The sequence below is a fragment of the Thunnus albacares genome, chromosome 21 (assembly GCF_914725855.1).
Source record: "Thunnus albacares chromosome 21, fThuAlb1.1, whole genome shotgun sequence".
NCBI lineage: Eukaryota > Metazoa > Chordata > Actinopteri > Scombriformes > Scombridae > Thunnus > Thunnus albacares.
The window spans coordinates 21,317,376-21,327,641 of NC_058126.1; the positions used below are offsets into that span (position 1 = coordinate 21,317,376).

General features: G+C 37.4%; 1 protein-coding gene across 3 annotated transcripts; it reads right to left on the reverse strand.

Moving 5' to 3' along the window:
* Positions 1 to 818: 818 nt before the first annotated feature.
* On the reverse strand, positions 819 to 10,061 carry LOC122972548 (cAMP-responsive element modulator-like). Of its 3 annotated transcripts, XM_044339730.1 has the most exons (6): positions 9,548 to 10,061; positions 7,926 to 8,108; positions 7,199 to 7,366; positions 6,722 to 6,871; positions 3,202 to 3,346; positions 819 to 2,002 (listed from the first exon to the last, which is right to left on the reverse strand). In XM_044339730.1, exons 2-6 carry the CDS (start codon positions 8,017 to 8,019, stop codon positions 1,858 to 1,860), a joined length of 702 nt encoding a protein of 233 aa, XP_044195665.1. In that variant the 5' UTR covers positions 8,020 to 8,108; positions 9,548 to 10,061; the 3' UTR covers positions 819 to 1,857. The 3 variants fall into 3 exon arrangements, with proteins under 3 accessions (XP_044195665.1, XP_044195666.1, XP_044195667.1); XM_044339731.1 differs by lacking the exon at positions 7,926 to 8,108; XM_044339732.1 differs by lacking the exons at positions 6,722 to 6,871; positions 7,199 to 7,366; positions 7,926 to 8,108; positions 9,548 to 10,061 and adding an exon at positions 5,135 to 5,247.
* Positions 10,062 to 10,266: the final 205 nt, after the last annotated feature.

A 10,266-nucleotide genomic window follows, 5' to 3' on the forward strand; every position in this document is an offset into this window, starting at 1 on the left:
ATTCTTTCCTCAGTTGTTTTGTTTCCATACCGTCTCCCTAACAAACTGCACATGGGAGTGACAGAGCAGGAAACCCATCATCACTGCAACCAAACACTAAGCAGCAAAGACATTGCACAAAAGAATAATAGTGTAGACTTGATGATGTTTGAACATGTTTACTTGAAATGTTCCATGTAAAAGAAATACAAAATCCCATAATCATTACGATCAATCACTCTTCCAAAGACTCTCCAGAAAGTCTTTCCCTTTTTTATTGGGTAGTCTTTCCTGTCAAATCAGGATTTGTTTTGGTCCTACTGTAAGTTGGAGGCTTCATAATTTTCCTTTTAAAGCAGCACATTCTTAAGTAATTGTTTCATTTAAGGAGATCCACTAAATCAAAGAATGGCAACACTGAAAACAGGGCCAATCTTTCCTTCCCCTTAAGCACATGCACATTCCTTTGGATGTGATTTATGGAAAATGTGTTTAAATACTCATCTTACTTCCCCTTCTTCCAGCGTGCACTGCATAATATCAGCGTGGCTGTTACAACAAAAGATGTAAGAGAGGAGAAATTTGCTTTATAAGTGGCCGTCCTTGCATTAACGGAGGCACAATCAAGTTGACTCATCATTTAAAGGACAGTACGCTGTGTCCTGAGCAGAATTCCAAAGTTGAGACTCAGCATGGTGATAAGAGTTTCATCAACACTCATAACTGAACTTCTGCGTCCTGTTATTCTGTCTTTTAGTGGTTTTCCAGCCACCGCTTAACACTGAACAACATACACTATATCTAGGTCTTATACTTGATGTGTGTGAAAACAACAGAGAAAGACTGAGAAACTACTTTTATTGAAGCAAATAAATATTGAAAATGTGTACACAACCTATAAATATTGTGTAATCATAACAAGACAACAGCCAAGAGGAAATAAAGCACCAACTGAGAGGCTCGTCAAAAGACAGGATTTCTACATACAATTTATCATTCAAAATAAAAGTTACATAAATAACTTCTCATTTCAGCCATGCATACTAAAATGAAACAGCTAGTTACTAAGAGTGTAAGTTAATAAAATGTCCACAAATGTGTGTATTTGATAACTAAACATACATTTGTTCATATTAAGACAAAGACTTTTTTGCACAAATCAAGCACTGGTACTTAAAACATACATAAACACAGGGTATTCCTGCCAAATAAATATGAACGCCACAGGACAGAAGCAGAAAAATTTCTCAGAAGATGGGCAATAAATGCAGTAGGGTTTAATTCCTTTGTTAGGTGGAGTAAAATAAATCACATAGAGGCCCTGATGCTCCGATTCCCTTTGAAAATTTAGCTTCTGGCAATATTTTCCCCTGAAAAAACTCTGTAGAAAAATAGACCATCACAAAGACTATCAAGTTATAAAGTTTTTTTTAATAGAGCCGAAAGACAAAACTGAGCATCAAGGAATGTAAAATGCAGTGCAGTGAAGGTGTTAGTGACATATAGAGAGGCAAGGTATTCAGATGAGCCTTCAACATCTGATTCTCCGTCTCTAGTAAGGTGTTGGAAGTCTGCAGGTAGTCCATATATTCCTTCCTTCAGCCGCCCTGTGCAAAGGGACATAAGGTCTTCGCTGATAATAACCCCGAGGTGAAAAAGGTTCTTGTTTTCGCTGTGGTGGCGCATGGATAATTCTGAGCCAGAAACATTGACATCATAGTGTAAACACATTTAACAGAAAGGACAAGGAGTGTTTTGTGTGAGCGTGCGTGTGTTTGTGTGCATGTCTGTATAAGCAAAACCAGAGTCCTCAAGATACCCCACAGAAGCAGACCAATACAGTCTGCATAATCCCAGTCCCTCCTCTCCTCAGAGGAATCACTCGGTTTTGTGTCGATAGATGTCTTTTAACGCTTTAAGCTCCTCAATCAGAGTCTTGTTTTGATTCTCGAGCACATCCACGCGATTCTCCAGGCATTTGACGTATTCCTTCTTCTTTCGTCGACACTCCCGGGCAGCTTCTCTGGAGGCAACAACAACAGTTACCATGAAAAAAGAAGCCTTAACATTTTGGCTTTTCTCCCAGATACAACAGACAGCTCATTCTGGCCATGAATCAGTTTACACCAAGAGACAAAAAGAGCTCACAATTTCTTATGAGGGTGCAGCATATTCAGAATGATTATGAACATGTTTGTGACATTAGATACTTTGGGGATAGGACTTCACGCAATAGAATCGTGATCATTGATTGTAGTAAAAATCATGCAGAATGCAAATAAGAAAGTGGGAGTCAAAACCAGCAGTTGTTTACAGGGAACAGACTGTAAGCTCAAAGCCTTCTATGGACAGCAAGCAAAAATCGTATAAAAAAACCCAGAAAGTAACCAAGCTTGTTCACTAGCAACCCAGACTTGTCCACACACAACTGACCTTCTCAAAACACAAGTCCAAACAGTCACTCATCTCTCTAAACATGATGCACGTTACAGAGCAGATTATGAGTAGTCAACCTAAGAATTAGCAGCTAACACCCTGAATGGAGGAGAATCATGCGGTGGAATGATGATAGGTTTGTGGATCTTATTATTACATGCAGTTATTGTCATCCACTGTCACTTGCTGTGTGGTACTGTATTATACAGTCAACACAGCAGGAAGGGGATAGAAAGAGAACCTCAGTGGGTATACAGTGAATATGTCCAGAAGAGCCAGACTAATACTGGATTTTTAGACCAATACCAATATTGATAATATAAACATATGGCATACTTTGTAAGGATTCCTTAAATTAGTTTTTAGAGAATTGTGATCAAGATATCTATTGAGTGGGATATTCTACAGTTGAAAATTTAACTATGTATCAGAGACACTGTTCTTAAATTATTTCAAACATATCTCCGGTGTTTCTGCACTGACATTTATTCTTGTGTTTCAGTCACACCAGCATTTAAAACTGTGAAATGTAGCCCTGTGAGTCATCACCACATCGCCAAGCCTCTACAACCATATTTCGTGAACACATGAAGTAAAGAACTTCCTTTTTTATGTTTCCCTTCTTCTTTCTGGTGTGACTTGACCTTTAAGTATCACCTGATCAGTTGACATACACTGATACCGATATATCTGTGATAATTTAATTTTGTCCAATAATATTAACGTGGCCAATTGATCGTCAGGGTTGTAACGTTCAGGCTGATGAGTGTGAAAGCTCCTCTCTACCTGTTCCTCATCAAGCGGAGCTCCCTCTTTTGAACGGCGTCCTCTGTAAGTTTCTGTGAGCTATGAGTGCTGGCCCCCATCACACCCTGCAGGAGGCTGGAGCCGGGGTTACGCAGCTGACAGGCAGTCAAGTCACCTGTGGAGCCTGCAGAGGCACAAAACACGTCAGACAACAGGACTTGGTTGTATCCATCACTAAGTTGGTGTGTAAAGTCTTTCCTAGGTTCTTAGTAACCATTAGCTAGCTTCAAGCTAGTTATTTGCTAAATTTGGTTGGACAATTAAAACTTAAGAAATGACTTTACTTGTAAAGACTATTTATGTCTAAATCAGTTGCACCATCCAATCAAGCAAACAACTGTGTAGAGTTACGCAATAAGTCACTGTAAAATTACAAGCTGTAACATAACCACCAAAAGCAACAGTTTTAGGATACCAAGCAATATATTTAACTTGAGGTCTGCTTCCACCCAAACGTGCAGAATGATGTTTGTGCAGAGTCTGACACTAGAGGGCTGTTTTCACACTCATCTGCTGAAAGTCTGTGCTCAGCTAAAACCTGAGTCTAGGTTGTTTACCTACAATGAGCATGATCTGTGACATCACAACTAGTTTGGGAACCACTTGTGGTCCAGTATATGACTTAAGTGTGATATTCACACTATTCACACTTAGATTTTGGATTTTTCAATGAGAAAGAATGAGTAGATGTCATTTTAAGAATTTTAACTTGGTAATTCAATTTTTTTGTGGAAAAACCACATCGGAGTAGTTTTATATCTCTTGAAACGTGTGACGGGCATCTTTAACTGCCAATCCTTTGTAAATGCAGGTATCACTTCATTTTGCTTATTTATTCATACTTGGAGAAATATGTTTTTCAGAGTTAGAAGTAAACATGTAGTTTAGAATGAGTTGGTTGGGAGGATCTGATTATGCTAACATAACCAATTTAGTTCGGTAATTTCTAAATAAGTATTGCGTAAATCTCCACTTACGTCATAACAGTTCGTGATAATAAATAGATACAATTTTCTTTAGCGAGTATAAGTGACTGTATCACACATTTGTTTATCTCCTCTTTCATCTCTGCCACACAAGAAAGGTCAAAGTTCAAGCTAAATCAAAGTCTTCCTATGGAATAATCCTTGTGATAGAATCTTACGAAATGGATGCGTGACACTAAAAGAGAAAGAGACACCCAGTGAAAGATGGTGCCATTCTTATCTACTTCTCCTTCTGTTCATTGTTTGCTCAATGCCAGAAGAACTCACTACCCCTCTATCATATCATCTCGCAGAAGGCACTGCATATAATCACAGCGTGGCCGGCGACTGACGTCAGTGTGCATCTTATTCGCTGGTTTGCATTTACATGTCGCTGCTGGGGGCCTGTTCCAGGAAAAGCAGTGACGTCAACTACTGCTGCTATGTGCTTTGAGTGGGCAGAGCACTGAAGCATTTCACAGAGGGAGAGAGAGGGAGCGGGAGTGGAGGACGAGAAAGAGAGAGTGAGAAATAGAGAAGGAGTACGACTGAGGAGACGAGCAGAAATGTTTTTTATCGGAGTGAGCTTGTTGCAACTCACTGTGGGAAAAGAATATTTCGACCTTTGCTATTTTATTTTAGAAAAGACAGCTTGTAATATTATTTTAGGGAATTATTGAGCTTTCTAATAGTGGTTTGGGAAAAATCCACTGAAAAATGTAAACAAACATGTCATGTCTGAAAAGCAAAAGCTTATAATTATCAAAGATTTTTTTTTTTCAATTTCAGTTATGACAAAGTAAGTCTGCATTTGTCCATATTGATTGTTGACATTAATAATAAATGAATGATTGAGACTAAATTAATATTACAACTGAAGAACAATGTAAAAAAAAAATACCACTATTTTTTAGATCTGGCAATAAAAGAGACGATGGTAAACATACCTGTTTCTGTCTCATCCCCAGTTACAGCCATATTGTATTAACTCCCAGGTTTTCCAAGAGAGACTGTCCCCTTCAGAGTCTTCTCTCTGACTGAAATGTTACCACAGCCAACAGCGAGGCTATGTGTGCAATTTACAATTAGAGGCATTGACATCACCATGACATCATTGGCCTCCTGATGTCAACAGTATGGTTTGCTCTCTCCCTGACACAGTGCTATGAGTCAGGGGCTCTGCTGTTTGTCTTTGGAGAGGAATTTTCTTCGACAGTCAGTAGAGACTTAGATCATTTGGACTTCACAAACACATATATTCTTTCTTCAAAACTATTTTGTGTATCCCAGTCATAACATTAGTTAACACGCAGTATGTTTTCATTGCTATAAATCAAAATGGTATATCTGGATAAAAGTCAAGTACAACTGTGCAAGATTGCTTTTTAAAAGGCAGAACAAAAGTCCTATTATATGCAAAGGGAAGACTAATTGGATGTCAAAGCTTGGTGTGAATACATGAACCCAAATAAGACCTACAATATAAAACCAGGTTCCTCATGTAACCCCTGTAACTGCAAAACATGATCCCTCAATGAAATCATCTCACACTCCAAACTAAAGGAGCTGGCTCCCTCTGCAGGTGTTACACAGCTAAATGAAGGACTAACTGAACCTGTTGATTTAACATTTGGTGTAGTGGTAAAAAATCTTACTTGGTTCTTTCCTCTCTGTGATTTGGTTTACATTTGAATTTATACAGTGTTTTAGTGACTACCTTCTTTAGTGAGATATTGACACTATTTACTAGATTTTATTCACTGCCGTATGCTGTTGGTCTGCAACAAAAGTCATACATACAGTACATGTTTCATGTAGCATTAATATATTTATGGGAATATAAAATATCTTATCAAATATGTTTTATGAAATATTTATCAGACATCTCTATCAGACAACAGGATATTTGTTAGTGGAGATGGTAAGCTGCAAAGTGAACAGATGATGTGGCCAATCAGTGCTGATGCAGTTTCATGATCAGATTAGCTACTATCTGATACCCGAACATATGTCCTCTGTTGTGTGATTTAATACAGTATTTCTCAAAGTGAGATTCAGGGACCCCAAGGGGTCATTGAGGGGTTCCAGGGCGTCCCCAGCAAAAAGAGGAATAATTTATTTTCACTATGATTCCATCCATAAGTAACACAATGACAGAATGTTTGACTAATTTGGTCATGGGGTTCACACACTTTCTGTAATAAAACATCTAAAAGCAAAAATCTTATCAAATGGGGGTCTGATGTATAATTTGTGTCAGTTTAGGGGTCCTTGACGTGAAAAAGTTTGAGAACCACTGGTTTAGTTGTTTTGCTTGTCTTTTTCCTGGTGGTTCATTTTATTTAATAAATGTCTAATAATTTGGTCTGATGTTTGCGGAGGTGAACTTCAGTGCAGGGGAGGTGGTCAGCACCTGCTAAACAATGCACAGAGAGAGCCTGACCAAGTATCAGTTTTTGTTTGTCTTATTTGCTACACTTGTTTGCTCCCCATCCAGACTATTTAGTGACAGAGGTCTGCAAATGAGGTGTTACCTGGCAATGCTGGATTACTATGCATATTCGGGACATCCAGCTTCTTCTTGCAGTATGGAACGGTGCATGGTGGAGGATGTGGTGTTTGTGTGCTGGTCGTGGCCATAGACGTCAGATTCTGTGGGCCCTCATGCTGGAACTGGACAGAACCTTAATGGAGAAAAAAAAGACCAAAAAAAAAGACTGATAGGATAAAAAGACTGAGTAAATAATAACAGATATGGCATTTTAATTACAAGACATGGTTGTGATTATGGCAACAATAAAGTTCCTACTACTAGTTTCTATTTTTATACATAATAATAATTTGCTTAATATATTAATTTATGAACTGTAAGATACAGCCGGACTACTGCTCTTTTGGTGGGGAAGAAACTGGAGCACGCAGAGAAAACAACACAGACAAAAGAAGAGGCTCCACTCCATGCAGAGGACCATATATCCATAACACACACAAATCTGGAAATCAGGTGTCACCTGGGAGCGGGGGCATGCAACAGTGCTGCTGGCAGCTCAGCGTCTCCCTATAGTAATGAAAGGTGTTTGATGAATGCTGTGGTGTTTGTGTGCTGGTCATGGTCATAGATGGCAGCTGCTGTATCCCCTCAGGCAGGAAGTTGACGGGACCTCTTTGAATATACCCACCTGAGAGGAGTAAAATGATTAAAAAAAAAAAAGACCTTGTAAATAATAACAGATCAGGTTATTTACTTACATAACACTGTGGTAATTATGGCACCGATAAAGTTTTTATTCTTTTTTTTATACATTATGCCATAATGTAACACTTGTTAAGATACAACTTTCTCAAATACATAAGCATAAATAAGAAGAGATAATAAAAAATTCAAATAACTTTGAAATAACTATATCATCATGGCAAACAAAAGGGGTGGTGGTTAAAAGATATGTAGCAGTACCTGTCAACATAGTGTTATAGTGTCTTAACAATTTGAATTTCCCTTCGGGGATCGATAAAAATAAAAAGTTTCTCTTTCTATTTTCTTTCTCTCTTTTTTTTCATTACAAAATAATATAGCTGCAGTGTGGAATGAACACATTTCAACATCTAGCAAGCTAAAGACCCAGGTATTTACCCAAGGAGTTACAAAACACAAAAACATAACGCTAAAAGTTGTTTCATCTGTACTAGTGGTGCAGGTTGAAGGCATGTGGTCATAAATGTGTTTTCAGACATGCTTACACTGCTGGTTGGGGCTGGTCTGGTACCCTGGGTTATGTGTGCAGGGCGGAGGAGCATGTGACTGATATTTGTCTTCTTTCTTTACTTGGTTCATCCTGACAGGCACTGAGTGTGGCTACTGTTAATAGTGTTCACGCTGATTTCTCCTTACTGATTTGAGATCAACATTCTTTTTGTGTGAACCTAAATGGTGGAGATGTAACACAATGTTAGGTAAAACAATGCAAATGCATGTCAGCATATGGCAGGTAATAAAACCTGGAGGAGGTCATGGATAATGGTAAATTAATAGCTTAAGCAATAAATTAAAGCAATTACTCAGACATGATGACTCAACCAGTTCCTGAAATTTGTGAAACACTTTTGCTTTCTATTTTTATACAAGACGTCATAGGCACACCCTCTGCCTTATCATATTGATCCACATTTGTTGGAGATATTTGTTGGGAAAGAGTTTGGCTATTACCACAAAGATTTTTTGACTAACAAAGTCAAAGAGATATCCTTTAAAATGCTTCACAGGTTTTATCCAACTAATGATTATTTGCAGAAACTCAAGAAAGACATTGATGTAAGTTGTATCTTTTGTGGGGAGCTCAGAGAAACACTGGTATTATATTTGTTTTGGTCTTGCCCATATAATAAACTACTGTGGAGTAAATTGTCATGATTTATTACTTTGGAAAAATGTATTGTTTGGACTCACTGAATATGAATCTCTGTTCACAGTTCTATTTGATTCATTTGCTCACTATTTTGACCAAATTTTATATTCACAGATCCAAATTCACAAAGCCAAACTTTTCAGAGCTGACTGTCCACATCAAACAATACATTTCTTCAATATCTGAATGTACAGACAAAAAAGCTGTTCAAACCATAACCACTGTAAGCTTTACAAGATATTTATTTAACTATTAATTCATTATAATTATTATTTTTATTTTATTACAACCTCTAGCCCCACTGGCGTGTTTGTGATTGTAGACTCAAATTATAGCCTGTACACAAGCTGCTGTAAACTTCTCCCTTCCTACTTTCTGTGGCTTGAATTATTGAGTCTAAGAACTGTTAGATAGAGCAGGTTAGATTGCCATCAGACACTAACCTACTTCTGCTTAATATGAATGTCAGCAATTTGTCAGCTGGTTTTAACTGTATCAGGACCACCATGGTCAGGACATGTTGATTTTAGAGTTATTTTTAAAAGTGACATTTCCTGTTTGAAAGAGGTGGCTCCCTCTGCTGGTTAAATCAAATAATCTGTCGTTCATCTAAATTAGCTAACCTAACGCAAAGTCTCCTGTGTGATAACCATGGAACGTTAAATAACGTTGCATCCATGTTGATAACTCAGCTAGTTGATAACTCATTTGCTAACAAGGGTGTTCTATCTATTTCCAGTATTGCTATGGAGAGAGTAGTCTCCTATCAGAAATCTTTAAATAATAATATATTTTTAAAAATCACCCAAATTGAGTACTTCGGGCTAGCTTAATTAACCTCAACTGATATTTTAGCTAACGTTATTATTTAACGTTAGCTTGGTAAGATCTGTCAGTACGACAACCTAACATATTTATTTTAATTAACGTTAGATATTCGATCAACAGTGTACTCACTCTAAATTATACTGTCCAGGTCGTGTGAAACTTCATGAGCTTGAGTGACGCCCAGAAAGTTTAAAAAAAAAAACGTAGCTTCAGTTAATAACGTAAACTGACGATGATGATTTGTTATAAACTGTATTAACGCGAATTGCTGTTATTTGAAAATCCTACGAACCCAAAGGACCGTTAGGATATTTTATTCTGGATTCTGATTGGTTGATTTTTCTTATTTTCTTAAGTATTATGATATAATGTTACATGGATCAACTTATGCTTTTTAAATCGGGTACTATGGTAAAAACAACAAAAACAAACATAAAAAAATGTTTTTTCTCTCACAACTGTCACTCGCTGTATTCATGAGTCGGATGGGGCGTTATGAACATTTAAGCTGCTGTTTGGTGAATCACTTTAAATGTATACGAGATGAAATGAAATGTTGGCCCACTTCTCTATTAGCAAATTATTGTGGTCATTACAGGAATTAAAAAACATTGTACAGACTGTCTTTGGTTGCATTTTTAAAACACTCGATTCCTCAGGGGTTTCCGTAGTTTTAGGCGATACCATAGATATATGGGTGTTCTTATGACTTGAATCCAAGTGAGTTTGGTCTTATTCTCATCAGTGTGTATAAACACAGAATACATTGTTTGAAATAAAAAAAAATCTCAAAGACTCGTTATCAAGGTTAAAAGCAAAAGAACTTGACTAATTTACGCTACTTCATG